Source organism: Oppia nitens, unplaced genomic scaffold (genome assembly GCF_028296485.1).
Source record: "Oppia nitens isolate AA-2021 unplaced genomic scaffold, nextdenovo-longstitch-racon4-pilon3 scaffold3_pilon_pilon_pilon, whole genome shotgun sequence".
In the NCBI taxonomy this organism is placed as follows: domain Eukaryota; kingdom Metazoa; phylum Arthropoda; class Arachnida; order Sarcoptiformes; family Oppiidae; genus Oppia; species Oppia nitens.
This window is the reverse complement of record NW_026533221.1, coordinates 1,854,049-1,877,500: the sequence shown is the minus strand read 5'-3', so window position 1 is coordinate 1,877,500 and position 23,452 is coordinate 1,854,049. Positions and strand designations below refer to the sequence as shown.

The following is a 23,452-nucleotide window of genomic DNA, read 5'->3' as shown; positions in this document are numbered from 1 at the left end:
CTATTTTTTTGTTTAAAGCAGAAAAAACTTTTTTTTTGAGAAAAAGCTTTAAAGAGAGAGAGAGAGAGAGAGAGAGAGAGAGAGAGAGAGAGAGAGAGAGAGAGAGAGAGAGTATGGCATCCGTTTTTAAGTGATAGAAGGGTAGCTATAAAACTCCCAGTGCATACATAAAACCATTCATACATAATATCTTTTTATGTAAGGTATAAACGATTACCGTACTGTATATATATATACACATTGCGCACCTATACCTTCCTTTCTTTATTGCATATGATTGTATCAATTAGATAGAGAGAAAAAATTGTTTAATTTTTTTTTTGATCCTTTAGCTTACCCTTGAATCCTATCTCAGGCACAGCACCTATACGTTACAAATGAAAACAGAGAGAAAAAGGTTAGATATATTTAAAGTTATATTAAAAAAAAAAAATTAATATTAAGTGTATATACTGTAGTATGCAATTGTCACACTTTTTGAATGCAATTTGTTTTTTTCGATGCAATAAAAAAATAGTTGGCATATGTTGCACATCTCATGCTTTTATTTATTTTTTTTAATATTTTTTTTTATTTATTGAATAATCAATGGCCAGTATGTGTGTGCACCTTATGCTCTCTCTCTCTCTCTCTCTCTCTCTCTCTCTCTCTCAAACTGACAGATCGGGTAGGGGAAGGGTAGACATTTTTTTGGTGGTGACCGGATATATTCAGGCTAACCGTCTAATTTATAGGTCTATAATTTGTCTATGAATCATGAATATTGAAGTAATTATATTTAATAATATTACTATTTGAAATATTAACCCTTATATATATATATAAACTGTATATACCTAACTCATAGCGAGCGTTAATAATTAATGATAATTTAATGTTTCACCACCAAAAAAATGGGTTCAGACATACAGTATAATCAATATATACTGTATATATATTTATGTCAAAGGCCTCGGGCATTGTCTCTCTCTCTCTCACATAGTGAGTGTATCTTATATATACATATATTTAATAGCATTGATTTAATTTAATGATTACACACACACACACACACAATGTAGTTATGATTTTTTCAAGTAAAGTAAAACTCAACGATAAAAAACAACATATTAGCGATTCATTTATGTGATGTGTATATACATTATATTATAAGTTGTCTGTTAAATACCTTTAATGTAATCGTCATCAATGAGAGTGCACTCATTGCTGGGCTCTTCATCTACCTGTTCATCAGAGAAGAAAAAATTTCAAATAAATAAATAAATAAAATAAATAAATAATAAATGAATAATAAATACAATGCATATCATTAAAATACATTCTGGTTGTTATTTGCATTAATATTTCGTTAATACTAATTATTATATGTTAGAGAGGATGACATCTAATAATTAATAAAACCATTATTTATTACAGTATATATACTGTATATATATATATATAACCGCTTAGTGGGTTGAAACTACTCTATACTGTATATATAATATAAGGTAAGAGTATCATCAATATTATCATAAAGTTTTATATTATCATAATGTATATATTTATATGTAAAGTATTGTATCATATATAAGATAAGGTACAGTATTACTACTACTATAAGGGACAGGTAGGTATGGGATGTGTTTTTTATTTAAAACACATGGCATTCAAATCGATACTAATTCTTCTTAAAAATTATTCATTTCTTTTATTATTATTATTATTATTATTATTATTATTTTGTAGCTCTTATTCTCTGATCATCTCAATTGTATGGCTGTTACTAAAGAGTAATGAGTGAGTGAGAGAGAGATAGAGTGAGTGAGAGAGAGAGAGAGAGAGAGAGAGAGAGAGAGAGAGAGAGAGACTGTAAAAAGTGCTCTCAAATAACTTTTAACTGAATAATCAAAACCCGTGAGAACCTGGAGCTATACATACTATATTAGGACAGCAGTAGGATAAATGAGAGTGAAATGAGTGAGTGAGCTGACAGGTATACCAAGGTATGGGTAAGTGAAATGAGTTAAACATTTTTAAGAGATGCAGTTACACCAGTGCAATGCACTGGTTGTTTCACTAAACAAAAAGGTAGGCTTCAAGATCAACATTTGGGGTTTAAACCCGGGTAGTAGTAGTGGGAGCTTCACATTCAACCCCTTCTCTCTCTCTCTCTCTCTCTCTCTCTCTCTCTCTCTCTCTCTCTCTCTCTCTCTCTCAAGAATTGTATCACTGGATTCATCATTCATGCCATCCATATATACGATATTGAAATCAATGGTGTGTTTTCACCCGTTGTTTAACCCCTTTTGTGTTGCGCTTCTTAGGACTTCTCTCAAAAAAACCCTTTCACGGAATCGGTTAATAGAAATATACTGTATATATATTTATATATATATATATAAATTATATATACATAACTATAAGGAAAGGGTTACCAGAAGTGAGAGAAAAAAAAAATCTAAAAATTTTTAGTGAACAGGCAGTAGTAAGCAAAGGGTTTACCGTTTTATGTAATAATAATATAATAGTAGTAATAGTGTAATACAGCATAAAATATTTTGTAGATATTTATATATAAAAGTGATGTAAATATATATATATATATACACGAAAAGGTAGTTCAAAGGTAGCCTTCAATGTCAAGGTTAGCAAAAGGGTGGGAATATTTGGTAAGAGAGAGTTCAATACTATCCATATACTGTATATATATACTGATATTTGATGGTAAGTCCTATGGGAAGTTTATATCTAAAAATACATGTCCACTAACCCTATTCAATGATATAATAGATGCAAACAATTTAAGCAATGTTATTATTTTTTCAAATACGGTAATGTATTTTTTAGCTATACTTTATATACAGGTACAGTATATATATACTGTATACAACACTAAATGTATAATATAATGATTACATTTTAAATCCATGAGACATATAACACATACAATCCATTTATAATACCTGTCCTTCATATATAGATCTACTGTATATATTGTGTGTGTGTATTCACAGTTACTATTATTATTAGTATTGTACCTGGCTTATGTATGTAAGTGCACTGGTAAGACCCTAGTTTATATTGCACACAGGTAATAATAATAATAATAATAAAAATCACACTGATCACTTACTGTTAAAGTTATTAGGGAAAAGGGTTCCACATGGAGTTCCGCCAGAGTCTTACTATTATTATAGGTCTCAAGTGGTCGACTATTTAGTGACAAGTGCTGGTCATAAGTGGCCACTTTGAATATATTCATTATCTGACAAAAATAAAAAAAAATAAAAGTATAATTATATCATTAAATAATATCTTAAATATTTACAATTGTATAACAAAAATTGCATCAAAAATTTTTTTTAAAAATAATTATAAATGCAATAAACAATTTTTTTAAATTATAATTAGTATAAATCTATGGGTAGTTTTTGAGAAAAATAAAATATAAAATCACATAATAATAATAATACTGTATTATTATTATTATTATTATTATTATTACTATGGGATTACAATTTGCTTGTTAATTGTATAATAATTTTTTTTCCAACAAAATAAAATAAGTTTTTTTAAAAATACTATACAGTATAGTGTTGTTTACCTGTACTTTAAGATCGAGTAGACTATCAGTTGATGAGACTTTGATTTCTTTTTCATTCTTGTTCTTCCTTCGGCGGGAACTCCTTCTCAGGCCAGCCATTTGCTGATGGTTTGTCTGTATAGTATTGGTCACGCCATTGGTCTCTTCGGTCTTCAATTTTTTGCCATTTGTTTTCTTTATTATAAGAAAAAGAAGGAGAAGATGAATGCAATTTAATAATAATAATAATGATGAAAAAAATACGGATATATTATAGAGAAACAAAAATATATAATATAATTAAATATTCATTGAGTATTCATGAGATTTTTAATAAAACATAGGGTTATGTGGTTTTTAGATAACGAGAGAGAGAGGGGGGGGGGGGGTTAGCGATGATGATGACGATGGCCTACCAAATGGTATGAATCACCGCTGATCTCTTGGTTTCCGTGCGAATCCTCTTCGGAATTGCTTTCATTGTTCTCAACTTTGCGGACATAAATTGGCTGATTCTTGTAAGTCAGTCGATCTCTTTCTTGCTGAAGACATAGACTTTGATAGCACGACTCGCAAAACTCTTTGGGAGTAAATGGGAGTAAAATAAAAATAAAATTAATAATAAATATATATATATATATATATATATATATTCACGACATAAATCAAATTTAATTTGTTTGAATGATTAGCTAACTATAACTCTCAATGGGTTTCACAAATTGATATCTCATATAAAAATCAAACTCTATATATATATATATATATATATATACAGTATATATAGTATTATATAATAAACTTATATAACAGTAAATACTATGGGTATTATATGGAGGGTTAACTAATACAACACATATACTGTGTGTGTGAGATAAAAAACAAAACACAAAATGATGTTATAATGCTTTTTTATTACGGCTATTATTACAAATCATAGCCACGATTGCCTACTACTATGTATTAGATAGTAATGCCGTGCAAAATGCTATACAAACAATCACATATCTAATATGATTTTGATGACTTTTTGATTACTTTTTCCATATTTAAAAAAATACAGTATAAACTATATTGTAGGCACTGGCACACACACACACACACACACACACACACACACACACTCATCAAGGTCTCCTAATCATATCATATATATATATTTAATGTTATAGATTTATATTTGCCTTAAATAATATTTTGAATGTGCTTTTAATTTTTATAATCTATTTAAATTCAATATAATATTTGATAAACCATTTGAATTTTAAAAATTTTAAATCATTTTTTTTGTTTGGTGTATAAATTTGCATATCTATATGATAATCTATCTTCACAACTATCCACACAAAAAAATGTCTTAAAATATGCTAATCATGTGTCTGTGTGTGTGTGTATGATATGGATCCACACACACATAACACACAAATATATAAGTAATACCTGGAATAGACATAATGGATCTCATATTGTTTTCAATGTCATCGATGAGAAAGAACTCGATGGTCGAGTCACACGAGTAGAAAGTGTTGAGTGCATCCCATTCCTCATTGGTAACGATCACAAACCTTTCAGCACACAAACCAACCAACCAACAAAAAAAACATATAAATGGTTACAAAATTGCTTATATATCTTATACACAAGTATATTGATAACGGGTTGGGGTGGGGGGCTATTTAAGTGAAAAAAGGGTACATATAAAATAAGGTCTCTCTCTCTCTCTCTCTTTAAGATAGACAGACAGGCATTCATATAGATAGATAGATATAGATAGGCCGCTCATACATACTTGCTATCGGTGCCGATAATCTCACTATAAGTGGGATATAAGAACCTTTGATGAGCGCATAATAGGCCGCTGTTGTCAATGGCTTCCGGCGGCGAGTTTCGCGACGGATCACTAATAAATAAAAAAAAAAGTTTTATATATATATATTGTTTGTGATGACAAAAAACAGATGATAAGTCATATCATTTTTTAAAAAAATAAAATAAATTTTATTAGTAAAATAAATGGTTGTTATCTCTCATGTTTTTTTATTGTTGAAAACATTTCAGCTAAAAATAATAAATACTTTATTGTGTTTTTTTTCGGGTAATATTATTATTATTGAATAAAAAGTTCAATTTGTTGTGTAATTTTTATTGTTGTTTAAAATAAATTGCATAATAAATTGTTATGAAATATATGGTAATTTTTTTCTTCTTTTATTCATTGATATTGTATGTTAGGTTGAGATTAAATAACATATATATTGTATTTTAATTTATAAAATTAATAAAATATATTTTTTTTAATTATTATTATATAAAATTATTTATATTTTTTTGTAAATTTCCAATAACCCCATATCTAAACCAGATTTTCTATTAATTTAATTTTAATCAATTCGAGAGAAAAAAAAAGTTATATAACAAAAAATAAATATATTATAGATACTGTATCTAAAAAATTTTTGTGGATAACACACACACACACATACATACACACACAGACACAATCAACCAACAAGAAAGAGATTGATTAAGTTTTTAGTATCTATCTCTATATAGGAAAGTCTAGGTATGTGTGTGAGAGCACTGGTATGTTTCGTTAGGAAATTGTGGGAGATTTTATATATACACTATACAGTATATATGACTTTTCAAAGCTCATACATAACATATATGGCCTAACAATTGGGTATTGTTATATTATATAACAGTTGACGACATGAAGCATCCCATGTCTATGTGTAGTGTGTATTATACAGTATAATTGCTATACATGTGAAAAATGCATTTTAATTTTTACGTATATTTAAAACTTGTAATATATATATATATATATTGTTTTTTATGATTAATTATACAGACATTTTCGAGTAAATGCTATATGAATTTCTCATATATACATATAAGATGATAGTCTCTCAATAATAATAAAAAAGTAATTGAAAAATAATTAAGAAAATGAAAAATAGCCGACAATTGATTATTAAAGATAGATAGATAGATAGATAGATAGATAGAGAGAGAGAGAGAGAGAGAGAGAGAGAGAGAGAGAGAGAGAGAGAGAGAGAGAGAGAAATCAATGAAAATGATAGGCAAACAACTGTGTGTTTGAGACTCCTTTTAAGATTATATTCAATATTATATTATATATAATATAAATGAATGTCAAGAGATGTGCAAAAATACATTATTTAGTGAATACACTATTTTTTGGTTTCAAGATTATGATCGCTATGTTTTGTGTCTATATGTGTGTGTGTTTTGCACTGTAAGATGTGTAGTCAATATAATAATATATATAAAAAGATATATATATATATATATATATAAAGAAATATTGGGTGTGTTTAGTGAGATATGGATAACTCATAGCTTAGGGTGTCATCAATCAAATGCGGTCGCACTCATAAGATCTAAACTCATTTGACCCAAACTTATTTGACCCAAATCATTTGACCCAAACTTACTTGACCCAACTCATTTGACCCAAACTCATATGACCCAAATCACTTGACCCAAACTTATTTGACCCAAATCACTTAACCCAAATCACTTGACCCAAATCATTTGATCTAAATCATTTGACCCAAATTACTTGACCCAAATCATTTGACCCAAACTTATTTGACCCAAATATTATTTTATTTTTTCAAACTATATAATATATATAAATGATACAAAAATTAATAAAATAATAATCTAAATAGTTATAAAATTTAGAACTTATTAATATTTATTTACTGTAAATAGTATTACATATTAATTTTTAAAAATATTATATAAAAAGCCAGAGATATTACCAATTGGTTAAAAAATGAATATGGAATAAATATTAATGTTCTAAATTTTCTAACTATTAAGTTTTGTATCATTTATATATATTATATAGTTTGAAAAAATAAAATAATATTTGGGTCAAATAAGTTTGGGTCAAATGATTTGGGTCAAGTAATTTGGGTCAAATGATTTAGATCAAATGATTTGGGTCAAGTGATTTGGGTCAAGTGATTTGGGTCAAATGAGTTTGGGTCAAGTGATTTGGGTCATATGAGTTTGGGTCAAATGAGTTGGGTCAAGTAAGTTTGGTTCTAATGATTTGGGTCAAATAAGTTTGGGTCAAATGAGTTTAGATCTTATGAACTAGACCCAATCAAATGGCATGTCATGAGAAGCATTGCATACATAATACCAGTGCATCTCTCTCTCTCTCTCTCTCTCTCTCTCTCTCTCTCTCTCTCTCTCTCTCTCTCTCTCTATTCCTTTTATTATTAGTAGTGATCCCCAGATATATAAGTCGTCCCCAAAGCCAAGTGAGAACAGTTGACTACAAAAAATTTACTACATTTTTACAAATATAAGATAACCACAAAAAATTCTGTCACACTGAAATGTATCAACTTTAAGTTATTCCTGTGAAGCTACTGTTAATGATAAAAATGCAATTCTTTTTTATTAAAATAAAATGGTTATGTGTCTTTAAATTTTATAATTAAAATTTTTAAAATTATTTGTTTTAAAGATAAAATGGCCATTTTAATAAATATGATCCAAAATTTACAAATCATAAATTTTTAATTTAATTATAATTTATATGATTTCATCATAAATTATCATTTTTAATTTCACAATTCTATAGTGGTTACCTTAGTGATTATTTAAAAAAATTATCAAAAATTAATAAGATTTAATTAAAGCTTTAAAGACGATTATTAGTAAATAAGATGAGATAAATGTTAAGCGATAATTAAGTTTTAAATAAAAGTTAAAAATCAAATTTTTTATGTCCTCTATTAAACAATATATTCATCTTCTATTATAACATTGTTTTAGATTATTTGTCATAAATTAGTAAAAAATACTTATAAATTAAATAATAACTTTTTGTTATAAGCTGAATAAAATGAATTTTTTTTTAATTTTATTTATAACTTAGTCTTGAAGTAAGATAAAATAGATTTTTTGTATAAAATATAATTCTATGAGTCTCTAAATATGATTAATAAAAAATAAAATATCTAAGTTAATTATAATTATAAAATTTTGGCAATTAATCATCAAATTTTAGTAAATTGCAATATTTATAAAATAAGTTATTAAAAAATTAAAAATATTTATCAGTTTAATAATTATTATATAAATTAACATTTAATGCATAAATCTATAAATGATTTGATAAAATTTAGTGATGTTTTAATAAAAAATAACTCAAATAATCTTTTATCACAATATTATTTTAAAATGTGTTACTAAATGATTAAAAAAATAGTTGAAAGAGTTGGGATAAAAAATTATTGTTTATTCACTATATAACCCTGTTAATATACTAGCAAAATATCCTTTAATTTTAATTATAAAAAAATGTCTAGTTTATTTAAAATAAATAATTTAAGGTTATGTCAAAAATGACTTAATTTCTTTTTTTGCTAAATAAGTTAAGAAATACTTTAAAAGTAAAAATAATAATTTCTATATACATTGCGTAATAATTATTGAAGATGATGGAGAAAATTTTAGTATTTAATTGTCTTTAGTTTTTAAGAAAATTAACTTTGAAAATTCATTAAAACCATGACAGCTATTGTTGTGATTACCTTATATATATATATATAAAAAAATTACTCCAAAAAAATTATAAACTTTATCTCTTTTATAACTTAACTTTTTTTTACATATATATAAAAACTTAAAATGCTATACAACTTACAGTACCAAACAGTGTATTACATATATAACTTATAGACATTTAAGTACTACCGGTATGTTATACACAGTACAGTATATATATATATATATATTATAAAAACGATATATTCTTTGTATATAATTTAGACAATTGAAAAAACATTAATTTTTTTATGTAATAATAACTTTTGTTTTGTTTTTTTTGTTGTAAAAAATTATATTCAAACTTTTTTTTTGTAGAAAAAAAAACATTTTCAAATTTCATTGATATTCATAAACTTTCAATCGGATTAGTGTATGTGAAAAAAATAATGTTTGATATAATTTTTTTTTAAAAAAATTGTACTATAATTTTGCAACTTTTTAGCAAAACAGATACCAACAAAAAAATTATAGTTTTTATATTCAAAAAAAAAGTTATAAATATTAATATTTAAGATACTCTACTAGTATTAAGCCATTAACTACTAGTATTAGATAAATACTGTATTATACAAATCAAAATATAAAAGTATTTATTATTTAAATATTATTAAATTGTATAACATATTCATTTAGAAATTTCATTACAAATAAATAATATATTTTTCAAATAATATCAATAATAATAATAATAATCAGTCAATTAATCAAAATATATATATTTCCGATTAAAAAATAAATAAATAACTAAATAATCACTTACTTAACAAACTTTTTCCATGAAATAAGAAACTTTCGGCTCAATGCATAGTATCGTTGGGCGATCTCCAGCTCATCCCATAGTAGTCGATGTCTTTCAGCTGACAGATGAGGTAATCGTAACTTTTGTATAGTTGCCATCTCTTTGTGCTGCGACTTCAGGTGCTCGTGTTCTAAGTTAAGCAACTAAACAGCCCAACCCAACCCCCAAAACATATATATATATAGTTATTAATAATTATTTTTTATATAAAAAATTTAATTTTAATATACCGATTACCATCTAATGATATTATATTTTTTTTAAAAAAACTAAAATTATTGATAAATTAAATTTTTACAAAACACTCGTACATTACACTGTTCACAGACAAGGCTATCACTGGTGAATTGATGGGCGTCTGGGAAATGGGATTTCAATGTCTGCCAAACCAGTCGACTAACTAATCGACGTTTGTTATCATCGGTGGTCAACTGACCTATTGATATGATAGAGTATCCAATTGATGGGGAAAAAACATATACAAAATATATAATTATTATTATTTTTTCATAAATCGAAACAAACAATAAATTAATAAATAAATAAAAGTTATTATACAAACCATGAACACAAATAATATCATCGTTAAAACCAATTAAATTATCGCTATTATCGCTATCATTATTATTGTCGATCACTTCGACAGAACTGTCCGATATATCTAATACCCCCCCCCGGGAAAAAAATAGTAGATATTAATTAACCGTAAATACCCGTCAAAAAAAACCAAAAAACAAACCATTTTTTTCGTTGTCATTATTATTAGTATTGTTATTGCACTCAACTAATTTCAATTTCATTTGTTTCCATTGTTTTAGCGAATCTTTTCCGACCCAAAATGCATCGTCAGTCTGATGGACAGTAAACTTGAGCTGTGATGTAATCAGTTTGATGTCTTCGTCGATTTTTGCCTTAACCTGAATAAGTTCAACCTGTTTGGCCACACAGTCCATGCACAACGAATCGGATCCAATACGAGGTCCACCGCCATATCGATCGTAGAGGCGATCGGCACCCGATTTGGCTATACATTTGATCGACGACAAACATTTGAAATCAAGTTTGCCGTGACGACAGACCAGATCGTTGTTGTTCACCGGTTGGATCTGTTCGGTTGGTTTGGCACTTAACCATTGCATCAGCCATTTCTTTGATATGAATTCGTGTGGTCGCCGATCAGTAGTCGCCAATAAGTCGTTATAGATTTCTTGGATTTCCATCTTTCGTTTGGTAAATAATATCATTTCTTCTTTCTATATATAAAAAAAACAAATAAAATTTCAATGATTTCAGTAAAAGTTCTTCGGTTTTCAAATCAAATTCTTAATTACTTTTAACATCTTTTGTTCGGCAATCGACTCCTCGAACAGTTGTCTGTCTCTATCGACCGACTTAATCAAATAGTCCGGTAGTCCCCAGTTGTTGCAATCGGCAGACAAATCGGCATTTCGTTGCAATTCATTCTTGTAGACCAACATATAGGCATTGTTTGAATTATGAATAACATTGTTCTCTTTTTTGTCGTTCTTCGCGGTCGTCGATGAAGTGGTATTACCACTACCACTACTACTACTACTAGTAGTAGTACTGCCGCCATTACCACCATTTATCTCTTTATTTTCATCGTTGACAATGATATCGTCGGAATCCAGTTTTAACTTTTTTCCTTCAATTTGTTCCACAGATTCGTCGTTAAATTTGAACCAAAATCCTGTTTTCTCGTCTCTGATATGTGCGATATAGTGGCCAGAGTTGGCACTCGGACCGCGATGTATGAGAACAGCGCTCAAATGGTAAGTGGTCTGTTGGGGCGTCAAACTGTCAGCTGATTTCAAATATGGCCGCAAATCAAGAACATCGGGAAACTTGAAGAATGAGTTGAGTTTTCTGATACGCGGTTCGAAAACAAAACGCAACAATTGAATGTTCAAAACGGGCGGCAATTGTCTCAATTCGATATATCGGATGGCATCGCGTTTTTGGCCACACCTTCCGCAATAGTATTGGTTCGGGCCTTCGAGATTCTCGACCTAAATATAGAGTAATTTACAACAAAATCGGGTAAATATCGGTAAAATCAAATTTTTTCAATGAGTTTTATTGGTCACAAACAAACCTTTAGATATTGATTAAGACTTTCGCTAATGTCTTTACAGCCTTTGATATTAAGATCCAATTCATAGAACTGGGACTCACGGGACGACTGGGACTCGCAGGTTCGGCAACTGGTAATGTAGGCATATTTGCCGCAGTACTGACTCTTTATGACATTGCGTACGCCATCGTCTCGTTGTGACTGAAGCTTCTTCTCTACCAACGAGAAGAATAAATTGGAAAATTCGTGTGCGTCTTGTTGTCGATTGGCGTCCAATTCGAGACAATCGATAATCGGTTTGGGATCAACTGAATTTCGTACACCAAACTGCATCAATGCAAAGATTACTTGCAATTTGCCGATACAAGTCTTCGGTTCGAAATCTTCATCGTTGCCATTGTCTGGCAAATCATCTGAAGCTGTCAACTGATTGAGACGAATCTCGTCTTCGTCGTGGTCTGGATTCCATCTGTAGATCAGTGACCGAAATATCGGATTATGAAACCAAACCTATGAACAAAAAAAACGTAAAACAAACAGAAAAGTTTTTAGACACTGTTGTTGTGTGGACAACAAAAACAAAACATTTACCTGAAGAAGACAATTGACATAACAAGTGGCGCCTAAGTTCTTGAGTCCGACAAACGAATTGTCGGCCCGTTTGCCTAAATCCAGATCTGGGTCGACATCGTCCACATTGGCCGCCGCTGTCGAGCTGTCCGACGACGGCTGTGTGAGCCACGGCTTTTCGCCCAAACCGTTCAGACAGCGGATGTTTTGCGTACAGTTTCTGTTGGATCCGTAAAACACAGAAAGAGAGAGAGAGAAAAAAAAGACAATATTATATCATAACTCATGTCTGGGATCAACAAGAAGAAGTAATCAAATCAATCAATCAATTACTTGTTGGTCTTTGAACGGCAAACATCCGAATCGAGACGATAGACCCGCTGGACGTGTTGTTCGGTAATATCGCGGACGGTGCGGACGTTGGCCGCAAAGTCAAAGCAATTGTTGGCGGCTTTAGTCTTGCGGCTCATAATCATCGGATGTCTTCATATGTAATAAGACATCGATGGACACCAATTGTCAGTAGTACCGATGGTCAACACTTTGGCTGTTTTTTAATTAATTAGCGGTTGGTTTGAATTTTTTGACCAATTGTTGTCCTGAAACCAAACTTATCGGTAACTAAACATATATTTTATTTTATTTTTTGCAGATAAACGATATGACAATTGGTTTCACAAATAGTTTATTATAAAAACATAAACACAAAAAACACACATAAAGTACAGTCAATATACTTATAGTCAATACATACGTAACAAACAAAAACTGTAATGCAATGTATAGTAAAAACTGTTTCATTATAAACAAAACCAAAACAATAATGGCCACCATACACAATGATACCCTTATTAACTAAATATTTTTGACACTACACTTAAATTATGTTATCATATTTATTGCTATTTATAGCTATTGTGTAAGCAATAAATATGATAACGTAATTTAAGGGTAGTGTCAAAATAGTTAAATAAGTATATCATAGCGTGGCGGCCATTATTGTTTTGGTTTTGTTTGTAATGAAATAGTTTTTTTAAACACACATTCAATTCAATTCCAATACATTATTATTATTACTATTACTAGTATTTACTGTACTTTATATCTGTATTGTATTATCGACTCACAAATACATTGACTCTATGTGTGGGTCACTCTATCAGTGTGTTGTTAGGGTTGTCGTAAATCATGTGACCGTATATTACTTTTTTATAAAAAAAAACATATAGAAATAATACAATTATTATTTTTTACTACATTAATTAATAAAATTAACTTATTAATTTTTTGTTGTAACATCAACATTAAAATAAATTACAACAAATATTAATAAATAAATAATAATTTAACGCTCTGAAGTCATTCAAATTTAGCTATTTTTACCTTAAGTGACCAGATTGTTATGGCGCGTGTTATTAAATTAATTTTAGACCAATCAGAATTTAATCTATTATTAAGTTTTCAACGGTTTTAGAATAATTACAAAAATTTTAAAATATACTAGCCAAACCTATTAAATGTATGATAATCATATAAAAAGAAGTTGAGGATTAGGTCATATTATCATATAATGGTAATAATAATTGAAGAAGTTGAGGAATAGGTCATATTATCATATAATGGTAATAATAACTGAAGAAGTTGAGGAATAGGTCATATTATCATATAATGGTAATAATAACTGAAGAAGTTGAGGAATAGGTCATATTATCATATAATGGTAATAATAACTGAAGAAGTTGAGGAATAGGTCATATTATCATATAATGGTAATAATAACTGAAGAAGTTGAGGAATAGGTCATATTATCATATAATGGTAATAATAACTGAAGAAGTTGAGGAATAGGTCATATTATCATATAATGGTAATAATAATAGAAGAAGTTGAGGAATAGGTCATATTATCATATAATGGTAATAATAACTGAAGAAGTTGAGGAATAGGTCATATTATCATATAATGGTAATAATAATTGAAGAAGTTGAGGATTAGGTCATATTATCATATAATGGTAATAATAATTGAAGAAGTTGAGGAATAGGTCATATTATCATATAATGGTAATAATAACTGAAGAAGTTGAGGAATAGGTCATATTATCATATAATGGTAATAATAATTAAAGAAGTTGAGGAATAGGTCATATTATCATATAATGGTAATAATAACTGAAGAAGTTGAGGAATAGGTCATATTATCATATAATGGTAATAATAATTGAAGAAGTTGAGGAATAGGTCATATTATCATATAATGGTAATAAAACTGAAGAAATTGAGGAATAGGTCAAATATTTCATTATTTTTCAGCTATTTTTACCATTAGATGATAATTGAATTTAATTATCACTATCTTCAGCTATTTTTACCATTAGATGATTATTGGATCTAATTATCACTATCTTCAGCTATTTTTACCATTAGATGATTATTGGAGCTAATTATCACTATCTTCAGCTATTTTTACCATTAGATGATAATTTAATTTAATTATCACTATCTTCAGCTATTTTTACCCTTAGATGATTATTGGATCTAATTATCACTATCTTCAGCTATTTTTACCATTAGATGATAATTGAATTTAATTATCACTATCTTCAGCTATTTTTACCCTTAGATGATTATTGAATTTAATTATCACTATGTTCAGCTATTTTTACCATTAGATGATTATTGGATCTAATTATCACTATCTTCAGCTATTTTTACCATTAGATGATTATTGGAGCTAATTATCACTATCTTCAGCTATTTTTACCATTAGATGATAATTTAATTTAATTATCACTATCTTCAGCTATTTTTACCCTTAGATGATTATTGGATCTAATTATCACTATCTTCAGCTATTTTTACCATTAGATGATAATTGAATTTAATTATCACTATCTTCAGCTATTTTTACCCTTAGATGATTATTGAATTTAATTATCACTATGTTCAGCTATTTTTACCATTAGATGATTATTGGATCTAATTATCACTATCTTCAGCTATTTTTACCATTAGATGATTATTGGAGCTAATTATCACTATCTTCAGCTATTTTTACCATTAGATGATAATTTAATTTAATTATCACTATCTTCAGCTATTTTTACCCTTAGATGATTATTGGATCTAATTATCACTATCTTCAGCTATTTTTACCATTAGATGATAATTGAATTTAATTATCACTATCTTCAGCTATTTTTATCTTTAGACGATAAAAAGCCACTATATGTTAGCGTCACTTATTATAAGACATACATAACTTAAATTTTTAATAACTTATAGATAAAATTAAAATTCAATAATATTTAATTTTTTGTTCGATTCATTTTGATTGGTCAATTGGCTCTGTGCCGATGGCACTGTTTTGTCACCAAAGGAAAACATCGATTTGTGCCGATGGCACACGTTTGTTGTCAGCGCGTTAAAACAATATAATGCAATGGGGGGTAGGAGTGTCGATGATACATTTAGAATATTATATTATATATATTTTTAATTAATTATTTAATTATTTATTTAATTAAATTTATTAAACAATTAGTTAAACCAATTAAAACCAATCATTTTTGTTGCACAACTGGTTTTGTTGTTATTAAGTAAACCGTTTATTACATTTAATACACTGGTTATCCTTATGAGACATATGGCAACCCTAACTAATAATATTTATTATTATTATATAATTTTTAACGTAATATCTGTTAAGCTATCAGTCATTAGTATTAATAATATTTAATAATAATAAAAGTCTGTGTTTTATGAATACTATCAGTCAATACACACCTCTCTATCAAAACACTCCTCTTATTATTCCTCCTCTTCTTCTTCTTCTTATTCATTCATAAACTATTTCTTTACCACAAATTCATTCATTCAGTCATTGAATTGATTTGCCATTAAGCAGGTCTTCAGCTGCTATTTGTCTAGTCATCTCTTATAAGAAGAGTTTAAGAAGTGTCCAAAAAAAACACAAGAAGTGGTTTTTGAAAGAGAGAGAAGACATATCAAATGTCATCGACAAACAACAACAACGATGAGGACGACAAAAACAAGTCATCACTAGAAGACTCGACAAAAGTCAATGTCTTAGTCATCGATGGTGCCAACGATAGTGATAGTTGTTATGTTGTGTCCAACAATAAAAACAACGACAACAACACAGATGAAGAGGAAGAAGGTCTGAACCAAAATAATAATAATAATAATAATGACCATCAAAATGACGATCAACAACAACAACAACAGTTATCCTCCTCTTCGTCGTCTAATTCATCGCCTGAGAGGACAATAGGCGGCGAGTTTGTTGCCAAATACGATGTCTATTTGGGTCGCAGTGTCACCAAAAACGGATCCGTTGTACTGATTAGCGTCGAATCGATTCGTACGGAAGACAAACGCCAGTTCCGAGTTCAGCGACAGTACGAAGATTTTGAATATCTTCATCACTGTCTGATTACTGCCCAGAAACTTGACGGCCTAATTGTACCGCCGCTACCCGACAGACCGCCAATAGAGCCCGAATTAGCCCAACAAAAGTCACGCCGAGAGATGGGCACCGATTCCAAGACACTGATTGGCGACGAATTCAACAAAGACTGTTGGTTTCTGCAATACTATCTGAGACTAATGGTTAAACATCCGGTATTCGGTGCCAATCCCGCTATCGACCGATTCTTGACCCGCGACGAAGCCCCAGCCCGACCTAAACTTCGTTCGGGTCAAGGATTTCTATCGTTGATCACCAATTCGTTTGACAATTGGAAGCACAGTCACAAAGATTGCGACGAATTCTTTCAGAAAGAACGCGATTTTGTCAACGAATACTCACTGTATCTGAAAGAGTCGTCCGATTCTCTCAATGCCATTATCTATGGCCGCCGAAAGCTATGTGAAGTACTGTCCCATTTGTCTGCAACATTGAATCTGAATCTTTGCAACGACAACAACAGCGATAATCATCGGAAATCCATTAAATTCTGTAATCTCTTTTCCCGAGGACTCGATGACTATCGTCACTGTCTGGACGTTGTCTCACATAACGATGAGGTAACACTGGGTAATACAATGAACTATTGGCACCGGTATCACGAATCGCACAAATCGATGCTATTCAAGCGTACGACTCTGCAGATTGATTACGAAACGGCTAACCGATTGCTGGATAAGGCATCGAAACAGACGGCCAGTAAACGCCAGGACGCCGAACTGGCCAAACGTGAAGCCGAAAAAGCGTTCGACGAGTGCAGCGAATTGGCCAGAATTGAAATCAAACGATTTCATCGCCAGAGGATTGAGGCCATTGGCCGACATATGCGATCGTTTGCCGAATCACAGCTCTGTGTCGCCAAAGATATGCTATGCGTTCTTCACAATTCAGTACAACAATTGAAACAATTTGATATATAATTAATTAATTAATTAATAATAACTAACTATAACTATATTGATAATGAAAATTGTTTTTTTCTTGTTTTAATTAATTGATTAATTAGTTTTTAATTTATTGTTTGTTTAATATATACAAATCAGTCATATTATTATTATATTATTTATTGATTTTACTTTCCCTCTCTCTCTATCTATTAATTGATTATATAGTATATCCAAAGATTTAATTTATTATTATTACTACTATATAATACAGTATTATTATTATAAATTAATTATTAAATTATATGTAAATTTAATTTAATTGAAAAAATATTTATCAATTGTTTTTTTTTGTTATTACTGTTGTTTTATTGTGTGTATATTTATTCAATAACAACAAAACACTCGGATTTATGTGTTTTTTTACACCAAATAATAATTTATATTAAAATAAGAAAAGAAAAAACATTCCTTTAAAATAAATATACGATAACTAAAAGATTTTATTTAAATTTTTTTAATTGTTTAATAATTTTTTTTTTTGACTACAGATTCCATTGGATTTTGCCATTGGAATCCATGACTACCTTTCCCTGAGCTACCAATTCCAGTGCCGGCGCATAGGTCTTATGTTCGACTTGTTTGCCCCGTTCGGTAAGCTTGTGGACAGTATCGTCCGATTCAACATTGACTACCGATTGTGCAATGATTGGGCCGGCGTCCATTTCGGGTGTAACAAAATGTACGGTACAACCGGTCCATTTGACACCAGCATCCAGTGCCTGCCTGTAGGCTTCAGTACCTTTGAACGATGGCAACAGTGCCGGATGAATGTTAACCATTCTACCTGTCCATTGCTGGACAAACTGGTCGGACATTATCCGCATATAACCGGCCAAACAGACCAATTCGATAGTGTATTCTTCGAGTAGTGTCTGTATTCTCTGATCAAACTCTTCCCGAGTTTCTCCACTCTTAACTAACAATCTCTTTGTCGGAATGCCTGCCCTCACAGCTCTGTCCAGTCCTTCCTGTGATTTAGTACTGTGACCGATGACCAGCGCTATGTCGATGGCAGTTGTGCTGGAGTTTTGTCCAACATAGTCGACAATGGCCTGAAAATTGGTTCCCGAACCGGACAACAGTACTGCTACTCGTTTCCGGGCAACTACACGACCCACTGTTGTTGTTGTTGTGGCGGTCAGTGGTGGTAATGCCGGAAAATTGTTGACAACTACCGGATCGCTACCGCGCGGAACAACATGTCCAACAATGTGCGCCCTTTCGCCGGTCGACTCGATCGTATCGACTACCGACTGGGCGTCCGATTTCGAGACAATCAAAATCATACCCAAACCGCAGTTAAATGTGGTCAGCATTTCGCGATCGCTAATATTGCCCTCCCGTTTCATCCATTTGTATATCTCCTGTACTGTCCATTTGGACGCATCCAGAACGACGCCCAAATGTTTCGGTAGAGTTCGGGGAATGTTTTCGATAATACCACCGCCCGTAATGTGCGACAGTGCCTTAATTTTGCCCGATTTGATAGCTCCGAGCAACGATCGGACATAGAGTTTTGTCGGCTCCAGTAGTACATCACCGAACGTACGGTTCGGATCAAACGGTGTCCTATCCGTATAGTTGACACCTCTTAGTGATAGCAATTTCCTAACCAAACTGAATCCATTGCTATGGACACCGCTGGACGGAACTCCGATTACAACATCCGTGGCTTGAATATCGACCAGTCGTGGCAATAGTGACTGGCGTTCGACAGCTCCGACCGCAAACCCGGCCAAATCGAATTCGCCGTCGGCATACATACCAGGCATTTCGGCTGTCTCTCCGCCTATTGTTTGTTATTTAAAAATTGTATTAAAATTTACCGGTAATTATTGATTTAGTGTCCGGCGATGTAATTGATTACCTATAAGACCACAGTTTGATTCTTTGCATCCCTTGGCTATCCCTTCGACCACTTTGGCCGCCACATTGACCTCTAGTCGACTGCAGGCAAAATAGTCGAGAAAAAACAACGGTTCCGCTCCCTGAACCAGTATATCGTTGACACACATGGCCACCAAATCGATACCAACTGTATCCCATTTTTTGTACTCAATGGCCACTTTTAGTTTGGTTCCGACACCGTCGGTACCCGACACCAGAATCGGGTCCACATAACCGGCACTTTTCAAGTCGAACAGTGCACCGAATCCGCCGATCGATTCCATAACACCTGTCCTTTTGGTATTATCCGTAAACTTTTTGATATTGTCGACCAATTCTTCGCCGGCAACAATGTCCACTCCGCTGGCCTTATATGATAGGCCTCGAGGAAGTCTATCGAAAGATATATATATAAAAATATATGTTTTTTAATAAATAATTTTAACCAATTAAATGACTGAATTACTTGTCTAATGTTTTCTTTGCTATATCTTTGCGATGAAAACTGTTGTCAATTTTGATAAGCTCTGCGCCCATCAGTGCCCTATTGACGGCACTGTCCAAATCGTCGGCAACGGCCACCACTGTTAGTATTCTTCCGCCAGAATTATAAAACTTGTTGTCCCTGTACTGAGTGCCGCCATGAAAGACAAGTAGACCGGCTTTCTGGGCACTGTCGATGCCATCAATCAACTGGCCTTTCACAGGTGTTTCCGGATAGCCATTACTGGCTATTACAATACCGCACGCCGTCTTTGGCCGCCACTTGAGTTCAATTGATTGCAGCTGTTGTTGACTACAGGCATAGCATATGTCGTATAAATCGGACTCCAGTAACGGCAAAACCGATTGGGTTTCCGGATCACCAAAACGACAGTTAAATTCAATAACTTTCGGACCATCGCTGGTAATCATAAGTCCGGCATAGAGTAAACCGACAAACGGTTTGCCTCCAGTTCGCAAACCATCCACTGTTTTCCGCAAAATGTCTTTTTCGATAACAGCCATTGTCTTCTGGTCGACAAACGGATAGGGACAGTAGGCACCCATTCCTCCGGTGTTGGGTCCAGTGTCGCCATCGTAGGCTCGCTTGTGGTCTTGGGACGGAAGCAACGGTTTGACATCAATACCATCGGTAAAAGCAAATACCGAAACTTCGGGACCATCGAGAAGCTCTTCGACGACAACAGTATTGCCGGCCGAACCGAACGCTTTGTTTACTAGAATCGAATCGATGGCATCGCACGCTTCGGCAACACTGGCGGCCACAATGACACCCTTGCCGGCGGCCAAACCGCTAGCTTTGATTACCAGTGCCCTGAATGGAGCCGTTCGGACAAACTCTTTGGCTTTGTCGGCTTCGCCGTCGGCAAAGTTCCGATAGCGAGCAGTCGGTATCTGATGTTTGGCCATAAAATCTTTGGCAAACGATTTGTTGCATTCAATTTGTGCGGCCGCTCTTTCCGGTCCGAAACAGGCAACTCCCAGCCGATTCAGTTCGTCGGCTATGCCTCTGTCCAACGGATCTTCTGGACCGACGATAACAAGACTCGGTTTGTTCTGTTGGCACCAATCGGTCACTTGTTTCGGTATTTTTATATCTAAATCTTTTTTTTTGTTGAAAAAAATGATTGAAAATTGTTAGTCAAATATGAATTATTATTATAATTTTGTTGTTGTTGTTGTTATCTAACCTAATGTGATAACCCTGGGATCCATTTGTTTGATACCACCGTTTCCTGGGGCCACATATATCCTCTGGACCCGCTGCGACTGTATAAGTTTCCAGGCCATGGCGTGTTCCCGGGAACCGCTACCCAAAAGCAATACCGTTTCACTCATAATTTACCGGTCAATTTGGCACACAATTTGTTATTTAATCAAAAAAATAATTAATTTTTGTTATGTTTTGTTTTAAGACACTAAAACCCAATTTAAACTTAAACTTATAAGTAGTGATGTTAGTGACGATAGCTATGATTGCTTATTATAAAATTATAATTAATCATTACTAATATATAGAAAGTTTTTTATTTAATAATTTTATTTTTTTGTGGATAAATTGAAAAACATTTGATGTTTCCAATAATAAAATCTTGTTGTTTATACAAACAGCAGATTTTCATTATCAATAACTTTTGACTTAAAGATAACCGTTGTGTATGTATGTATGTATGTATGTGTGTGTATGTATGTGTGGTGTGTGTGTGTGTGTATGTATCTATGTGTGTGTGTGTGTGTTTCAGCCTTGAATACAAAATGATAATCCTTGAATAAATCACACAATTTTTTTCAAACTAGTCTCTTATCAGTTTATCTATTATTTTTTAGTTTATAAAAATTACTAAAAAAATATGTATTTTTAATTAACAAATTGGTATATTAATTAATAAAAAATTTAGTGTAAAAATAACTGTATATTACGTATATATTAGAATTCAAGTTATTATTATTATTTTATTAAATAATTAGCTATCAATTAATTGTTTCGATGCATATATTAATTAATTTGATAAATTATTTTGAACTTTATTATAAATTGTTACTAACATTATTATTTTTTTTTATATCAATTAATATTATATATATCAATATATTGATAGATAACACAAATAATATTATATATTATACTGTAGTATATGAGGGGTATTCCAATTAATAAAAATTTTTTAATCATAATTTTTTTTATAAAGTACTAGACATAAGTGAATTTGATTAATTAAAAAATTAAAAGATTATTTATGTGTTATAATTATCAAACAATTATATATATATATCACACATATTTAGTACTAAACTATAATACAGTAATTACTTAGTTTATATAACTTTACAATAATTATTGAATTATGATTTGATTAGATTAGAAATATAATGTAAATGAGAGGGAAAAAACTTTTATTACATAATATAATAAAAGTATTACATAAGTAAAACATTTGTGTATTTATATCTGTGTATTAATTGTAATAATAATAATAATGATAATACTTTTAAATTAATTACATAATACTGAAAACTAAGTCAAATATATGACATTTTGTAAATATATAATATTTTATTTTTTTTTAATTAGTATTTTTATGTTATATATTGTATATATTTTTAAAATATTACTATTAAGTAATAGAAAAAATAAAATTAACAATAGTAAAATTATTTACATTATTTAGCCACTATATATATAATAAATTAATATTATTAATAGTTGTCAATTATATTTAGTAATATAAATTTGTAATATTATTAAACATTATAATTTGTATTATAATAGTTTAGATAAACATTTTACTTCAATAAGGCTAACAAATATTAATTTTTAAAATTTTCTGTATAATCATCATTAATAATATTGTTTTTTTTTAAATTAGGTAATATTAGCTTTTATTTACAACTACTGTACTGTCATTATATTAAAGTATATTAAAAATACATATATTGTATTTTATGTATTTATTTTTTGTCTAAACTAAATAAAAAAAACTACTATTAAATACATA

General features: G+C 30.6%; 3 protein-coding genes across 4 annotated transcripts in view; 1 reads left to right on the top strand and 2 right to left on the bottom strand.

Moving 5' to 3' along the window:
- LOC128958595 (ubiquitin carboxyl-terminal hydrolase 48-like) overlaps positions 1 to 13,330 on the bottom strand; it is a 14,874-nt gene extending 1,544 nt beyond the window's left edge. The window contains exons 1-15 of the mRNA XM_054304476.1: positions 12,964 to 13,330; positions 12,652 to 12,850; positions 12,082 to 12,570; positions 11,297 to 11,995; positions 10,705 to 11,218; positions 10,528 to 10,626; positions 10,277 to 10,401; positions 9,927 to 10,108; positions 5,355 to 5,465; positions 5,006 to 5,130; positions 3,982 to 4,145; positions 3,587 to 3,760; positions 3,116 to 3,247; positions 1,169 to 1,223; positions 338 to 364 (exon numbers count right to left, since the gene is read on the bottom strand). Coding sequence (XP_054160451.1) covers positions 338 to 364; positions 1,169 to 1,223; positions 3,116 to 3,247; positions 3,587 to 3,760; positions 3,982 to 4,145; positions 5,006 to 5,130; positions 5,355 to 5,465; positions 9,927 to 10,108; positions 10,277 to 10,401; positions 10,528 to 10,626; positions 10,705 to 11,218; positions 11,297 to 11,995; positions 12,082 to 12,570; positions 12,652 to 12,850; positions 12,964 to 13,106 — 3,238 coding nt within the window. The 5' untranslated portion in view covers positions 13,107 to 13,330. The remainder of the gene's footprint in view (positions 1 to 337; positions 365 to 1,168; positions 1,224 to 3,115; positions 3,248 to 3,586; positions 3,761 to 3,981; positions 4,146 to 5,005; positions 5,131 to 5,354; positions 5,466 to 9,926; positions 10,109 to 10,276; positions 10,402 to 10,527; positions 10,627 to 10,704; positions 11,219 to 11,296; positions 11,996 to 12,081; positions 12,571 to 12,651; positions 12,851 to 12,963) is intronic.
- Positions 13,331 to 16,380: 3,050 nt separating this feature from the next.
- On the top strand, positions 16,381 to 18,071 carry LOC128957601 (sorting nexin-32-like). Of its 2 annotated transcripts, XM_054303393.1 has the most exons (2): positions 16,782 to 16,809; positions 16,878 to 18,071. In XM_054303393.1, the coding sequence occupies exons 1-2, from the start codon at positions 16,795 to 16,797 to the stop codon at positions 18,036 to 18,038; spliced, it is 1,176 nt and encodes a 391-aa protein (XP_054159368.1). In that variant the 5' UTR covers positions 16,782 to 16,794; the 3' UTR covers positions 18,039 to 18,071. The 2 variants fall into 2 exon arrangements, with proteins under 2 accessions (XP_054159367.1, XP_054159368.1); XM_054303392.1 differs by having other exon boundaries at positions 16,381 to 18,071.
- Positions 18,072 to 18,456: 385 nt separating this feature from the next.
- On the bottom strand, positions 18,457 to 21,968 carry LOC128958776 (trifunctional purine biosynthetic protein adenosine-3-like). Its single transcript, XM_054304705.1, has 4 exons — positions 21,647 to 21,968; positions 20,419 to 21,559; positions 19,933 to 20,345; positions 18,457 to 19,854 (listed from the first exon to the last, which is right to left on the bottom strand). Exons 1-4 carry the CDS (start codon positions 21,792 to 21,794, stop codon positions 18,548 to 18,550), a joined length of 3,009 nt encoding a protein of 1,002 aa, XP_054160680.1. The 5' UTR covers positions 21,795 to 21,968; the 3' UTR covers positions 18,457 to 18,547.
- Positions 21,969 to 23,452: the final 1,484 nt, after the last annotated feature.

Coding starts and splice junctions, on each gene's coding strand:
- LOC128958776 (XM_054304705.1), bottom strand. CDS start 21,794: ATGAGTGAAACGGTATTGCTTTTGGGTAGCGGTTCCCGGGAACACGCC. Junction 21,560..21,646: donor TCCCAGGGTTATCACATTAG/GTTAGATAACAA, acceptor ACAAAAAAAAAG/ATTTAGATATAAAAATACCG. Junction 20,346..20,418: donor GCAAAGAAAACATTAGACAA/GTAATTCAGTCA, acceptor ATCTTTCGATAG/ACTTCCTCGAGGCCTATCAT.
- LOC128957601 (XM_054303392.1), top strand. CDS start 16,641: ATGTCATCGACAAACAACAACAACGATGAGGACGACAAAAACAAGTCA.